General features: G+C 44.3%; 1 protein-coding gene across 1 annotated transcript; it reads left to right on the forward strand.

Annotated features, from left to right (window-relative positions):
- Positions 1–7,353: 7,353 nt before the first annotated feature.
- On the forward strand, positions 7,354–8,867 carry LOC138928689 (uncharacterized). Its single transcript, XM_070286188.1, has 2 exons — positions 7,354–8,366; positions 8,591–8,867. The coding sequence occupies exons 1-2, from the start codon at positions 7,354–7,356 to the stop codon at positions 8,865–8,867; spliced, it is 1,290 nt and encodes a 429-aa protein (XP_070142289.1).
- Positions 8,868–16,779: the final 7,912 nt, after the last annotated feature.

The raw sequence follows: 16,779 nt of genomic DNA on the forward strand, positions 1-16,779 counted from the left end.
TTTGTTTTTCTATTTCGTTCTTAACTGCAGGAATGCTGAGATCCCTGTAGATGTGTTCATCGCGAATATACCATGGTGCCCCAGTGATAGTTCTCAGGATTTTTGATTGGGCGCGCTGTATGATGTCTAGATTGGTGCTGCACACGTTCCCCCAGAGCTGGGAGCCATACGTCCATATTGGCTTCAGTGTGGAGTTGTAGAGCAGGACCTTGTAGTCCAGACACAGGGGCGATCGGGAGTTTATGAGCCAGTGGAGGCTGCTGGCTTTTAGTTTTAGATGAATTTTCTTGCATTCAATGTGTCTTCGACATGTTATGCGTCTGTCTAGGTGGACGCCCAGGTACGCCCAGGACTTCGAGGATCTGCGTGCTGTTCAGGTAGAGCGAAGGGCATGTTTGTCTGTTGAGAGTGAACGTTATGTGCTTACACTTTTGTTCATTTATTTTAATACGCCAATCAGATAGCCACTTCTCGACTACTTTGAGGTGGTTGGCGAGCTGGGTTGTTCCCCGGACTGGACATCTGGAACGGCTGAGGATCGCAGTGTCGTCAGCGAAAGTGGATAGTGTTAGCTGGTCGCTTGTGGGGATATCCGCTGTGTATAGGACAAATAGGGTAGGCCCAAGTACGCTTCCTTGTGGAACTCCACCTTCGATTGAATAGGTGCCGGATGTTGTTGCGTTGCACCTCACTGCGAAGACTCTGTTGTAGAGATACGACTCAAGTAATTTGTGTGTGTATGCCGGCAAGAGTGTTTTAATTTTGTGCATTGCGCTGCAATATTCTCGATGTTCGAAGGCTGTGCGAATTTCTGATGTTATTCTGTTAACTTGCTCTATAGTTCCATGCTTTTCTCTGAAGCCAAATTAATGAGCTGGGATGATGTTGTAAGCTCCCAGATAAGGAATTATGCGCTTTAGTAGGCATTTTTCAAATAACTTGGACAAGCATGATAGTAGACTTATTGGTCGGTAGGATGATGGAATCGTGTGGTCTTTTCCGGGCTTCGGTATCATTATAATTATAGATTTTTTCCATTTAATTGGGTAATGGCCGAGACTTATGATCCCATTGAAGATTTTACAGATGACCTCAATAGCACAATTCGGAAGTTCAATTATCATTTTTTGAGTTATTAGGTCATCGCCGGGAGCCTTTTTCGGCTTCAGTTCACTGATGACCTTCGTGATCTCGTTCGGACGAAATGATGTTGGAGTAGATTCCGTTTCAGTTTGGTTTTGCGGTAGTTCAAATGGATGTGCTGCAGGGTTCGGCTGGAAAACGCCCTGGAGATGTGAGGCAAAAGTTTCGGCTCTGTCTTTGTCGCTGCGGGCCCAACAACCAGATGATTTTCTAATCGGGGTAATGGTTTCAGTCGGAGAGCTTAAGTTTGGGTGAGCTCTCCATAAGGGATGCTTTGTGCTGGTTGACGAGAGTTTCTCAATATATCTTAATTGTGCATTTTCGGCATCTTGCTTCAGAGTCCGGCTTAGTTTGCTTGTGGCTTCATTTAGACGTTGCTTTGAGCATGGCGATCTATTGTTTTGCCACGCCCGTCGCAGACGCCTCTTTTCTTGATAAGCTGTTCAATCTGCTGGTTCGTTTTGAATTTGATTTTTTGCACATCCTTCTGTTGTGGTGTTGAGATCCTGGCTGCAGTCACAAGTACCTCTTCCAGAGGGGAGGTGGTGGAGTCGATGTCGGCTTCAGTATTGAGCTGGGGGGCTAGCTCTATGTGGGAACTCACATACTTTTTGTATTTCATCCAATTTGTTCTGTGCGACGTCAACCTGTGAGAGCGATCCGTAGTTTCTGGGCTTTGAAGGTGGGTTATCAACAGCGGCGAGTGATCTGAAGCAAGGTCCGGAAGGGCCTTGGCGTTTATTAGATTGTGTGAGATGTTTTTTGTCACTGCAAAGTCAATTAGATCTGGTATCTTTCTGGGGTCTGCTGGCCAATAGGTGGGGCTACCAGGGGAAACGTAGTCCAGTTTATTTCTCATATTGATGAGAGCGTTATACAGTTGTCTTCCCTTGGGGGTCACGAGGCGGGATCCCCAATGCGTGTGCTTGGCGTTGTAATCTCCTGCAGCTATGAAACGATCTCCAAGAGAGTTGTAAAAGTCCATGAATTGGCCTTTAGAGATTGTAAAGCGAGGTGGGCAGTAGACAGCAGCAATACAAAGGTTCCCGTTACCTGACTGCACTTTAATGGACGTAGCTTGCAAGTAATTTGTTGCAAACCTTTGGTGGAAGTGGTGTTTGATGCGTTATCTGATAAGGATACCGGTCCCGCCGTGGGCTTTAACATCTGGATGATCTGTGCGGTGGAAGGTATAACCTCTTATATGAAAGTTGTATCTGCTTGTGAGGTGCGTTTTAACCAGTAGCATGGCGTCGATGTGGTTTTCGTTTAGAAATTGTGTTAGTTCAAGTTTATGCCGTGAGACGCCGTTGGCATTCCACGTGGATATACGTAGATTGTACATTGATTATTTTGACTGTTGTGCTACAAGCAGCTGTATCACCATATTCTGATTCTGGACGAGCGTTTGCATGGTCGTTTTCATAAATGACATGAGTTCCATCATACTTTGTTGCATGGTCACAATCAAGGCTTCCAGGTTGTTTTGTGGCTGCCCCGGGGCTCGCTGAATATTTACTGAGTTTGAGGGGAGTGGATTTTGCATTATTGTCCGTAGAGCTTCGGCGTAGGAGATGCCCGTGGGGGCATTTAGCGGACCAAAAGAAAATCTGGCTGCTTTGGCAAAAAATACATCTGGAGTAGTTTTTGAATTAAAATACACATTTTGTGTACGAGGGTGGTCCGATAAATACTTGGCCTACAAAAGAAAAACGAAAATTTTGGAAAAGTGCCAATTTATTTTTCAACATAGTCTCCCTTTAGGTCTATACATTTAGTCCAGCGATGCTCCAACTTTTTTAACTCTTCTAAAAAATATGACTTTTCAAGGTCTGCAAAATAGGCCTCCGTGGCATCGATGACCTCTGCATTTGATCGAAATTTTTGCCCGGCGAGTGACTTTTTCATGTTTGGGAACTAAAAAAAATCGCACGGAGCCAAATCTGGCGAATACGGTGGATGGGGCAGCAGTTCGTAACGCAATTTGACCAACTTTGCGGTGGCGAGAGCGGAGGTGTGTGCCGGTGCATTGTCATGGTGGAAAAGAACTTTTTTTTTGGCCAAATGGGGGCGTTTTTTCCGCAATTCGGCATCGAATCGGCCCAGTAATTCAGCGTAGTACGACCCTGTAATTGTTTTGCCCTTCTCCAGGTAATCGATGAGAACCACACCTTGTGAGTCCCAGAAAACAGTGGCCATCACCTTACCGGCCGATATCACTGTCTTCGCCTTCTTCGGAGCACGTTCGCCAGGTGAAGTCCACTGTTTCGACTGTTCCTTGGTCTCTAGTGTATACCAGTGGATCCACGTTTCGTCAACGGCCACAAAACGGCGCAAAAACTCCTTCGGATTGCGTTGAAAGAGCGTCAAACACTGCTCTGAAGTGGTCTCTCGGTTACGTTTGTTGTCTGCAGTAAGCAAACGCGGCACCCATCGCGCCGACAGCTTTCTCATCCCCCAAACTTCGTGCAGGATATAGCCCACGCGGTCTTTTGAGATGCCTACTGTATCGGCTATCTCGCGCACCTTCAATCGGCGGTCTCCCAATACGAGGTCGTGGAATTTGTTTATATTTTCCTCCGTACTAGCCGTTTTTGGGGCACCTGGGCGTGACTCATCGAAAACGGATATGCGACCACGTTGAAATTCATTGAACCAATTTTTGACGGTCGCCATCGAAGGAGAAGAGTCACCATACACAGCATCCAAGCGCTCTTTGATTTCGGAGCGCGACTTCCCTTCCAAAAATAGGAATAGGTACTGCTCTTTTTCCATTTCCTTAAAATTCACGAGCTTGCCAACTTCCACACGTGGTTTTAAAAAAGCTTTGGGACCGATTCGATTGAAATTTTTACAGTAGTCGTCCAAAAGAATATTCTAATCGATAGTAATATCAATAACCGATTTTGAACACCTCAGTCGTTGAGGCTAAGTATTTATCGGACCACCCTCGTATTTTATTGGCGTGTAGCTGTCGCTCTTCGCATACGACTCTTCAGCTCCTTGTAGACCACACAGCCTCTGTAGTTAGCTGTATGGTTTCCTCCGCAGTTTCCACATTTTTTCGTGTTGGGGTCTTCTTTGTTCGCAGGGCAGTGTGCGGAGTTGTGGAAGTCTCCACAGACTACGCAGACTGACCGAAGGGTGCAGTATGTCCTTGTATGACCATACTCCTGGCAATTTGTGCATTGCACAGGACCGTTGCGTTTGTGAGGTTCTTCCACGGTGATTCTTCGATGCAGTAGGAACTGCAACTTGTAGATCGGGTGAACTTCATTCTTCTTTAAGGCTTTACTGTCTGGCTCAAGTTCGACTTTGAAAAGAGGTTGCGGCTTTTTGATTTTGTTGATAATGTTGCTAACATTCTTGGCAAAGAAACCCTTGGCTTTCAGGGCTTCTAGTATCTCAGAGGGGGCGACTTCTGGTTCAACTCCTTTCAGCACTACTTGCAGTCCCTTGCTGCTTTTTAGTTGGTAGGTGTAAAAGCTCTTTTTTGCTTCCTGCAGGTAATTAGACACAGCTCGAAAGTGTTCTTCTGTTTTGGTTTGAACTTTGGTTTCGCAAATGTTCCCTTTAATAATCGGAACAACATGAAAATTTCCGTCCCCGACCACCGCAACAATTTTGTTGACCAGGGCGTTTGAACTTTTCTCGGTGGGGGCTTTGACTGTTTTTGAGCCTCCTGCTCCGGCTCTGCTGGGTTATTCTCATCAGCTGCTAGCGGGGAAAATTTTTTGGAGTTGGTTGGGTCGTAGCTTTTGGTGACGCGGTTGATCTTAGGTTTGTTACCAACCGTGTTATGTGGGCTGAGCTTACGCTTAATTTGGATGTAGCGATTCATGTCAGTCTGTGTGGCCGGAACCGCTTGTTGCTTATCGCAGCTCACGGTTTTTGTTACCAAAGAACTTGGCGCTGCGGCCGTTGGCACCGATTTTGCAATATTGGTCGTTGGGTTAGTTGTTTTGGTTACTTTGCTGCGTTTGCAGAAATTGCAGCTCTGCTTGTTGTAGGTACGTCTTCCATCGAAGCCGGTGGTGGTGGGGTTTGGCATTGGGAGCTCCAAGATGTAGGAGCTTGAATAAGTAGGAGCTTAAAAGTAAGAAATAAGAAGTCTAGGAGAAAACTTTGAAATAATTTTGTTCGATTTTGATTCTGAAATGATCTAAGAAAATGTAATGAAGAAAGAAGGTATTATGCGAAACCCGCTTGAACTTGAATGAAGATAAGAGAATGAATTTGTAAAACCGTTATGTTATAGACTCACGAGGACGTGAGATATGTCAGGAAGGCCGTTTCGCAGATTATTTTGTTAATTCAAATTATAACGATTTTTGTGGGTACACACTTGTTTAATTTATTATTGCTTCTCTGTTCTTTCGTGCGAGGCATACACTGTTTTGCTAACGTAGTCTGGGCGTGGGTATGAAAGGGACGGATATTGTTTTCTTAGAACTCACCACACCTGCGTGTGTGTTGGAAGGTAAAAAGGAATTAAAAAGGAATGGCACAGCGTTTTTGACTTGTAAGCAAGTTGGTTGTGAAAGTTCAGGAATCATGCCACGCGCCAGAAAACGTTTCGCCGAAAGTCCAGTTGAGGACTCCGATGATGGATCGTCGTCACATACATATGTTGGCTTCCCTCGCGCTATTCTGCGCTGAGCAATTGCTTAAACTCCAAAGCTTCATACATATGTACATACAGATTCATACGGCTGCCTAACGGCCCTCTTACCACATACCTACATACAGTGCATTTTTTATCATCTCCTCTTTGCTCGTCAAGCGTTCACAAACACCTGCACTTAGACATTTCCGAAAAACAAAAGAGCAGCGACAGTGCCGACGGGAAAATATCTTCCACCCACGAGATTAAATATAAATTATTCCGGAAATCAATTTTTATATTTTATTTAACCGAACATTTTTTAAATTAGCAACAACAAATACCGCAAATCGACGCCAGCTAATTTTTTGGTCGAGACAATTTTAGCTATTTTATATTTTTTTAAACTATTATTTGTAGGCGTTGTCATTTTTTTGGTGCGGTTCCTGGAAATAAAGTAATAAAGTAGCCATCTCCACTGGCCTCCTTTAGCTATTTTTTCAGCTACTTTTCTACGCCACCTAGTTATTGGGCGATACAATTCTAGGTATTTTCTTTTTTTTTAGCTATTATTTGTGGGCGTTGTCTTTTTTTCGTGTGGTTCCTGGAAATAAAGTATAGCCATCTCCATTGGCCTCCTTTAGCTATTTTTCAGCTACTTTTCTATGCCAGCTAGTTTTTGTGGTCGAGACAGATTTAACTATTTTTTATTTTTTAGCTATTATTTGTAGGCGTTGTCATTTTTTTGGTGCGGTTCCTGTAAATAAAGTATAGCCATCTCCCATGGCCTCCTTTAGCTATTTTTTCAGCTATTTCTTTCTGCGTAGTTTTTTCAATCCTTTTGTGAGTTCCGAAAAAAAAACAAAAAACCCATATAATTCCCGGAAGTTATTTGACATATTCCGCCAAATTTATAAGCGTTTTCCAGCAAGGTTTTGGCGAGGTTTTTTCTCGCAAAGTTCTATGATAGTTTTTTTCGTATTCCGGAACTTAAGGTCGAAGAAGCCAATTTCGAATAAGTGGCTAAGAATTTGCAACAATTTCCAAAGCTTGTTTGTAGCTAGATCTAGCTACTTTTTTTCGCTATATTCGATTATCCGCACTCGTTTCTTAGTTCCGTCACTGACAGTTCAGTTCCCTCGTTTTGCTATCGAGTGATCATAGCTAGATTTGGATATTTTCTTTTCCTGCCGTATTTTCTGCGAGCTTCGGAGGGTTTTCCACAGCGTTAAACGATGTTCGTCCCCTTTCCCTTGCACAATCTTTTCTTTTCGTGGGGTGCACGCCTTCGTATTCGTAGGGCATATCTGAGTATGCCCGTAGAAGGAGATAAAAAAGTAATCTCCACGGCCAAGTCGAGCCCATCCTCTCCGCGACCCATTAGAGCCCATTCAGCACCCAGGTCTGCTAGTCCGAGGATCAGAAGCTCGGCTTCCACTTCCAAAGGGACGGATCTCCGATCGACAAGTCCGTCGAGAGCTCCACGAATAGTCATCTCTCGACCGGTGGCAAAAGCTTCTAGCGACTCTTCGCTTGCCATAAAGTCAGAGTCTCCCTCTGTTTCAAAGCCGGAATTTCTGAGGGTGACACGCTCTAGCAGCCAAAAAATGGCATCCGCAGAACAACCAACGGCCGAAAAGCCAACGGCCGAACCGCCAACGGCCGCAACCGTGTCGTTGCGCAAATTTATAGCCGTCAGCGATCGTGTGAGCCTCTTTGAAGCGAAGATCAACACTCCAGGTCAAGCTTCCCCGTTCCTACATACGCTACAAGTCCGCCTGCAACAAGTGCGAGCCTTATGGGACAAGGTAGAGAGGGAGTACGAAACCGGCCCCGATCTAATTGCCCAAGAAGGATGCATCGACACGTTGCGTCTGCTCCAGAACAAATATGGCTATTGCTATTCGGTGTATGAGCCATGTTCTGCAGAGATCAGTGCGACAATTGACAGTGCAACGCCTCTAGCCGTGCAACCACCCTCCCAGCCAATAATTTCCTCCGGTTGCCGCTTACCTCCCTGCGATACAGAAGTTTTCGACGGGGACTACCTTCGATGGCCCACTTTCCGGGACCTATTCACGGCAGTATATGTCAACAACCCCAGGCTGACACCGGTCGAAAAGCTATTCCATCTTCTCACGAAGACGAGCGGCGAGGCGAAAAAAGCCATCGTCTCCAAATTCCCGCTTACAAATGACGGGTTCGCCTCGGCGTGGGAAGCGCTTCAAGACCGTTTCCAAATCAAACGACTTTTAGTCAACAGCCAACTCAAGCTTCTGTTCAACTTGAGTTCCATCTTCCATGAATCTGGTCATGCGCTGAAATTGTTGCAGTCCACGATTCAGGGTTGTTTGACAGCGCTAGCACATTCCCATATATCCACGGACAACTGGGATTGTCTGCTGGTTTTCCTGTGCGCAAGCAAACTGCCGAAAGTTACCCTTCCTCTATGGGAACAGTCCCTGACGTCGAAATCCGACATTCCGGCTTGGGAAGACATGAACACCTTCCTAAGCGAAAGATATCGCACATTAGAGGCTATAGAAGATATGAAGCCGACGCAAGCAGTCCCTAAGAAGTTTCACATCTTTGAGACAAACGTCAGCACCAAACAGAGAGGGTGCGACTTATGCTCCAGGGAGAACCATCCAATAAGGATGTGCCCGCGCTTTCTCCAAATGTCGGTCAACGCGCGTTCCGGCTATATCAAAGGGAAGCAGCTCTGTCTCAACTGTTTCGAGCGAGGCCAGCTTCGTGACTGCACGAGCACTCACAGTTGTTTCACGCGTATGATGATACGCTGCTTCATCGCACTGCGAGTTCCGAAAATATGAGTTCCTTCAGCTCCTCGCATCCTACACAATCTTCGAGTTCCTCCAGCTCCTCGCATCCTACACAATCTTCGAGACCCTCCAGCCCTTATGCATCGGCGAGCACTTTAACGATGCAAAACTATTTCGCCTCTGGCACTACAGCCGTTCTTCTGGGCACGGCGATGATCGACGTGTGCCATTTGGGCAAGGCCTACCGAGGACGAGCTTTAATCGACTCGGGATCCGAGGCGACATTCATTTCCGAACGGCTTTTCAACCGTATGAAGTTGCCATTCCGCAACATCTAGGCCGAAGTCTCTGGTCTAAACCAGTCGGTTTCCGCGAAGTCGACTAGGCTATGCCATTTCCAAATTCGTTCTCCTACGAAGCCGGGTCTCCAATTAGACACCGAAGCTTATGTCCTTCCGGAATTAGCGGGCAAATTGCCCTCCCATCCAATCTCTCGGAATTCCTTGAGAGACCTGCCCGCTCTCCAGTGGGCAGACCCGACGTTCTATGAGAGTTCGCAACTGGACGTCCTAATCGGTGCCGACATTTTACCGTCGGTAATGTTGAATGGCACCCGAAGAAGTATTTGCGGCTCTCTTCTAGGCCAAGAGACTATTTTCGGATGGGTGCTTACGGGGCCGATCTCCCATGTAAAGCCGAACAGAGTCGCATCTTTTACGACGCAGGTTCATCCAATAGGGGATGATTCCGAGTTCTGAGTCGGCGACTCTCCGGTCCCGAACAGGCAATTTCCGGCTCGAGGTCGTCCTGAAGATCGACCCGAGTCTAAAAATCCGGACTGCAATTCGGGCTCTGAGCGACGCCACAAGGGCAAAGTTCAGCGACATCCGTCTCGCGGATGAACACTTCCACCGCCCGGCGACCATCTCCCTCGTGTTGGGTTCAGACGTTTACTCGAAGCTGATCCAACCGGGGTTCCTAAAGCTTGAGGATGGTTTGCCTGTTGCTCAGAGCACCGTTTTCGGATGGACCGTTTCCGGAGCCGTTCTGGAGTCATGATCCTGCCGATCGTGTTTCCTTTTGCTAGCGCAAGGGGGGGAGAATGTTCACCCCAGAAGGGCGCGAATTTCTGGTCGGCAGTGTAAGCGGCTAGAGCTTGCGCTCCCGCTTACTGTTTCCACCGTTCTGCCCGTCTCCCTCTCTTTCGCTACTCTCCAGCAGCGAATTCACCACTCCGCGGTCCCTGCAGCCCTTTCCATGTACATCTAAGTTAGTCTTAAGCAAGAACTGAAGCCATTAAATAGTGATTTGTGAAGCTACCCCCCCTCGACTTCTTATTTGAAACCTTTTGTGAGATTCAGCAGCCAACCACCTTCTACAACTACTTGCGACGGCCACCGACATCCCAAGAGGACGACGACTTTTCTTAAAACCTCCGCCCCCTCCAGTTCAATTATCAAAAGAGAGCGAGAAAGGATGATTAATAGGTTTAAGTTTAGATTTAAAAAAATTATAAAACTGTTTTGGATCCTCAGAAAACTGGGACCTGCAACGAGTCAAATATTTATTGTAGCACTGCGCGTTATGCACGGAAAAGTGGACCGAGCTGATAAAAAACTAAATAGGACAGTTGGAGAACCGGTACGTTAATATTTAGCATACAGATTTGATTTTTTATTTTTGAGGCGGGTCAACTCTTTGGTAATCCAAGGAGGCTTATTTGATGTAGACGGACAGTATAACGGAACACATTTAATAAAAAAGGAGTTCATAGCACTGTAAAAAATATCCACGACTTCCACCATGTCAGTGCATATGTATAGGTCGGACCAGTTGTAATTAGTTATAAAATTATTTAGCCGTACGAAATCCGCATTGCTAAAGCAGAAGACTTCTTGGGCTGGACAGTCAGATTTATTTCGTGGATCAGTCCCAATGTCGATAGTCACATCGAAAGTAGGATGATAGAGATCTTCGGGTTGCGTTAGGGGCGTCACCCTAGCTAAACTAACTATTGCCGGATCAGAGACAAAGCAAAGATCAAGCAAGCGCTCTAAGGAATTTCGAACATGGTTGACTTGGGACAGCGAAATGTCAAACAAGCCAGCAACAAAATCATGATGTGTTTGTGGTAAGAAGTGTATTAGTAGAATTATCAAGAGACCAAATAACCCCTGGGATGTTTAAATCACCAAGAACTACTAAATGGTCCCTATCCGAAAGTCTTTTGGAGACCAACTGAATAGCGGAAAGATGGTTCCAATAAGTAGGAAGTTCCGACATGTTCCTGTAACAAAAATGGAACTACCATTAACTGATAGTTTCACGCGAAGGAATGCAACATCGTTAAATTCCTCGAAAGTTATTAATTCGGACGTGAGAGTGGAGTCAACCGCTATAACGTCACCTCCCCCTCGTCTGATAGGCCGATCTAGCCGGTATAAAGTGAACGCAGCTGGGAAAACTTCGGAGCTCAGAATCTCCGGCTTTAACCAGGTTTCTGTGAACACAATAACTTGGGAAGCAAATGTTACACTGTCAGAATACATTTTAGGAAGCTTACTGCGTAAGCCTCTTGCATTCTGATAGGAAATACCAAGGGAGTTGGTTAGTTTTTTGGGACGGAATTGACAGACGTAGAAGGCGCATTGGGCAAATCTGGCCTAGGAAGAGTAATTCCTACAGGCCGCTTTTTCTTTTTCTTACCTTCAAACTCTTTGACAACCACATGCTATGGTTAGGTTTGGGCAGAGCATAGAGTGCCAAAGACTTCGTCAGGAACATTTATCTTGAAAGACGAAATGTTCCTAGGATAAGAAAATTTAAATTTTTCCACCTTAATTTTTTCTCTATCGACTTTTACTTTGCCTTGGATAAAAGCTATGACATCTTCCGATGTCTGATCAGGGGAAAGCCGCGAAACAAATAACTGTTTTGTTGGTGGAATTGCCGTAAGGGGTTTTGGCACGGCACACAGTGGCCGATTTTGCTGTTCTAGCGGCAGATTAAGAATATTTTCAACTGTTAAAATTAATAAAAGTTTTATTTTCTATCGATAGTAATATAATCATATATACAACAAAAAATACTAAAACCGATCATAGCGATTAAATAGATCAGCTGTTAACAATCAAAGTCAACATATGGTAGCACACTATTTTTCAGAGCTTATACCTCGGTTGCTGCACTCTATTTTATATTTGCGACATTTTATTAGATTTCACCTTTTTTGAAACAAGTTCACTATTTTCTTAAAGCTTAAGGTATGTAGAATAAGAAAATTAATGTTTTGTGACCTGTGAGTCGATGTTGTATTTGTAGTTTATGTTTAAAACCATCAATGTTTGTAGCCCCCTTTTTAAAAGCATGTTTCAGCTTCTGTAGACTAAATCTTTGTGAAGCTCGTCCCGGCCCGCAAAAACTGTATAACTTTGCTAAACTATGGTTCGTCTAGTGTGTAAATTAACCAAGATCAGCTGCCCTTACTTGCCCCTGCTAAAGTTTAGGATATTTTCAGCAAACATTACTTACTTAACACAATGAAGGATCTTTTGCACTTATTGTTGGTATCGTCGGATCCACTAATAACAAGTTTTAGCAAAAGTGCGGCTAATAGTTCGAGCAAAGCAGTTTCATTGGACATTAAAGGTCAAAATCTACTTGTAGACTACATATGCAAGAAGAAAATTCCGATTCAGACTCGGAAAATTGAAATATATTTGTTTGTGGCTTTTTTTTAAATAACATCTTTAAAAACAAAATACAAACTCATTCAATATTTAAAAAAAGAAATTATAAATTAAAAAAAAAATTTTTAAGTTAAAAAAAAAAATTTTAAATAAAAAATAAAAAATTAAATTAAATTAAAGGTGTAATGTTTAATTTCTTTTTAGGTAAAGATTTGATAAAAATTTCAAACTTGGTAAATTTATCGTTACTTTTTATGAAATTCCATTTCTGCCGCTAGAACAGCCAAATCGGCCACTGTGCGGCAGACTGACCCACCATACCAATTTCGGCCGGTAGTCCGGGCCTGGTACCCTGGCAGGGACTTGGACTAAAAAATTAATGGCGTCCGAATCATATTCATGAATGGCGTCGTCATTAATTTCCTGGGCCGCGCTGCGGCGGTGTATTTTTCTTCAACTTCGCCTGCGCCCTGCGCGATGTGGTTGACCCTCTGCCTCTTGTGCGGGCCGGATCGATCGGACCCGGCCGCTTCCTGTTTTGATAAGCCGTTGGCTTGAGCATCCTGGACATAGAGGGGTCGACCTCCATTGGCTCTGGCGTGCTTTCGCGACGCCTGTCGTTGGGCGCAGCGGAGTGCACCTGAGCCTTGCAACGGCAGGGCCTCTTATTTTGCTCCTAATGATTACAACCGCCTGATAGTGGCGTGAGCTGTTTACGAACTTTCTAAATATAAAGTATGCGGCTACTGCCGCCTGCGGAAGTAAATTCGGGTAGGCATTTAACGGCATCCAGGGGTTCGTTGCACTGGACGTTGCCCGTTATATCAATGGGTTCGTACACCTTGATTTTAGGAGCCGCCGCGTGTGCGGGTGCCATTTGCACCGCTTGCTCATGGAGGCACTTCGCATGGCAAGGGGTATGCAGGGACGGAGCCTCCGCTCAAGCTACTTTGCCCATGAAGGCAGCTGGCATTTCAAGGGGTATGCGGGGACGGAGCCGCCGCCTATCAACGATATATGTGAGCTCGTTGAATCGAGCTGCAATCTTGTCAAGCACTGGCAAGGTGAGGAGTACGTTGGGGCTGAGCCTCCGCTACGATAAACAAAGAAATAAAAAACAACAAATTCCTACACAAATGCATATGCGGCCGTATCGGGTTCAAAGCAGTGGAGTGGTGAGATAATAACAATGAAACGGGACTGCAAAGCTAATACCAAGAATATTATTCAATCAAAGAGATATATAAAACGTCCACAAAAAAACTGGGCACTAAGACGGAGTTTTTTGTATTTTTATTTTCAAAACAAATTATACTGAATTGGTATTCGAATGTTTGTTGTTATTCCTCGGCTGAGATATTTAGACCTCACCATTAATTTTTTATATTTATTTCACCAGAATGTATTTTTTTACACGTAAAAAAATACTATGCAAAAAATACACAAATATCCGAGACCGTTAATTATAAATTTTTATTATGTATAATTGTGTGAATGATTTAGCTCTCTTACATGTTCCCTATTTTTTCCGCGATGGGTTTTTAAACGTTGAGCGCTAATTATTATAAGTTATATCCCAACTGTGTATTGCCGTCGGCAATAATGATTCCGCAGACGGTCCCTCGCAGTTGCAGATAATAAACGGGGAGCGGGCGACAAGGTCCGCCTCTGTGTGTGTGGGCTGGTTAGCCAAAGACTTATCCAAGTGAACTATGTCAGATAATTCACGGGGTGCGGCGGATAAAATCCGCCGCTATGTTTGCAGGCCGGTTGGCTTAAGACTTCTCCAAGGTGAACAATGGCAGATGATCCACGGAGTGCAGGGGACAAGGTCCGCTGCAAAAGTCACAGGCCGGCTGGCCGAAGAATCTCCCAAGTGAGTTACGAAGATTACGGTGAAAGGGGGACTACCCTTCTTTAACTACTGGCCTAGAGACTCAGACAGTTTTCCAAATAATAAGACTTTAACGACGGTAGTCGGAGTATGATTATACGGGCAGCATCTCTTTATTCATATGAAGTCAAATCTAAACTGAAACTTAAAGCTAACAAAAATGAGACTCATAGCGGCCACTCCAATGGGTAGTGCTTGCCAGCTATGCACGAGCTTCCGGCCAGACGCTGTGTCAGCAAATTGCCCGGAGCGAGCCTTCGGACGATCGGTCATAGCCGTCGCGTGGTTAACTTAGTTAACTTGTACATATGTACATACATAATCGTCTGCAAGTCGACGCTCCAATATCTGGTAATTTTTTCCGCCTCTTGTTATCTACGCTATTCTGCATTGTCATACGGCTAATGCACAAACATAGTCACACACGCATTGGTTCCAAAATACAGCACCGGTCAATCACATGGGTTAGGTTAGGTAAGTCCGGAGGGCCCTCGAAGAGCCACCCATAGGCCAATATGGCCCATAGCTATCCGGGGAAACCGGGGACCTGGAGACTATTTATGCGGGTTTCGAGATCCTTGAATATCAAGGTGTTTTTCGCAAAGGAAAGGAGTTCGCCTGGCTTTCTCCTGGAGGCATCTTCTAGCGATGCCAGAACTGGAGAGCCTAGGTATCTCATTCTTGCCCTCGTTAGGGCCGGACATTTGCAAATGAGATGCTCCAAGGTTTCGATTGCCTCGGATTCATCACATTTCCGGCATTTGGCGTAATCGGTAATACCCAGCTTGACTGCATGTGCAGCAGACAGGCAGTGACCTGTAAGAATACCCACTAACATTCTGCAGTCCTTCCGCGGAAGATGCAGCACGTAGTGTGTGAGTTTCTCGCTGTGCTCCTTGCACATGATTTTTGATATTCTGCAGGTTGCGGAATTACTCCTCCACCTGCTTTTTGCGCTTGCGTCAGCCCGTCTCTCTAGCTCTCTTTGCAGCGTTCTTAGGAAGATAGGGACGTTTTCAGCTCCTTCACTCGCTAGTCCGACGCCTTCCTTTTCAAGTTCGTCCGCGGTTTCGTTACCGGCTATGCCTTGGTTGCTGGGAGCCCAGTAGATCCTCACAAACTTAGTCGTAGACCCAATACATTAGAGCGGGTGAGAGGCCCCATGTGCTGCTAAGCATCTTCTTGGATGCATATAGCGCTATGGTGGCCTTTTTTACCCTCTCTACTACATGGGCCTTCCATGTCAGCTTGCTGTCAAGTACAATGCCGAGGTATTTGACTTGTGTTTTCGGGGTCAGCCTGGTTTTGTTAATTTTCGGGGGGATCCATTGCGGCACCTTGTATCTCTTGGTGAAGAGAATAAGGTCCGTCTTATCCGCATTGATATTGAGTCCTACCTTCTCCGCCCACTCACATATCTCCCTGAGTGTTGTTTCCATGATCGAGCTGAGGGTCGATGGACAGACTCCCGTGATAATTATGCTTATGTCATCCGCATAAGCTGTTATCTTTGGTGCTTTCCTCTCGAATCTTTTGATTAGGTCGCCTACCACCAGATTCCATAGGAGAAGCGACAGAACCCCACCTTGCGGTGTGCCTGTGCGCTCCTCTCACTATGCATAGTGGTTCGGCTTGTATGGATCTGCGGCCATAATTACTTCTAGATGTGCTATCGCTATGAAACTTTAAGTATACCCACAAAAAATTGGCCATATTGCTCGACTATATCATATAGCTGCCATAGGAACAATTCGTTAAAAATCAACATTTAGTATGAAAAACTTTTTTGTTTTTCAAAATATCTTAACGAATTTTACAGATTATATGTTTGGTACAGGTTTATATATTCCTACCAACTTTGGTTAAAATCAGATCTCTATATCTTATAGCTCCCATACAAAATTTTTATTAAATTTTTTTTTTTTTTCAAGACCTAACTTTAATTTTTTAATTTTTGATCTCTTAATTAGAACTTTGGAGAAATATAAGTGCCCAAAAGTAAAAAAAATATTCACTAATATATTGTGTATTAAATTTGTCCAGCAACAAACGTACACAGCTTAAGGGGGGGTAAGGTTAATTGGGTGCAAAACTCACTACTTTTCAAAAAAAATGTTGTGACGAAACGGCTAAAATTAGCGTATTGAATTAAATACCATATAATAACACAACATTTAAACAATTTTTTTTTAATTTTTGTTTTAAAAAATATTTACATGCTTACGAGTAATAGCGAATCTCCTAAGTCCCCACAAAAAAAGTTTGTTTTCGGTGTACATCCTATCGTAACTGTCCACAAAAACATCCGATATCAAAAAAATGTATTGCATTCACTAAAGGATACGTGCCCCGAGGTACTCAGATGACGTTTTTATTTTTAACAATTTTTCCCGATTTTTTATCACAACCCGGATTATTGGCACGGGCAAAATTTGACCTTAAAAAAATAAGAAGTCGTGTTAGCATATTAACGATTACAACTACATCCGCAACTTTCCGCACCTAACTTTAACGAATTTAACATCTTAAAACTCTAATAAATTTAAAAAAATAAAATCCTTTCTGGGAATCGTGGGGGATCACAACTAAAACTTTAGGTAAACAAATTTAAGAAACACAAAACAGGTACAAACAAATAGGTTTCATATATCAAGTTAGATTTTGTTA

Source organism: Drosophila kikkawai, chromosome 2L (assembly GCF_030179895.1).
Source record: "Drosophila kikkawai strain 14028-0561.14 chromosome 2L, DkikHiC1v2, whole genome shotgun sequence".
Classification (NCBI taxonomy): Eukaryota; Metazoa; Arthropoda; class Insecta; order Diptera; family Drosophilidae; genus Drosophila; species Drosophila kikkawai.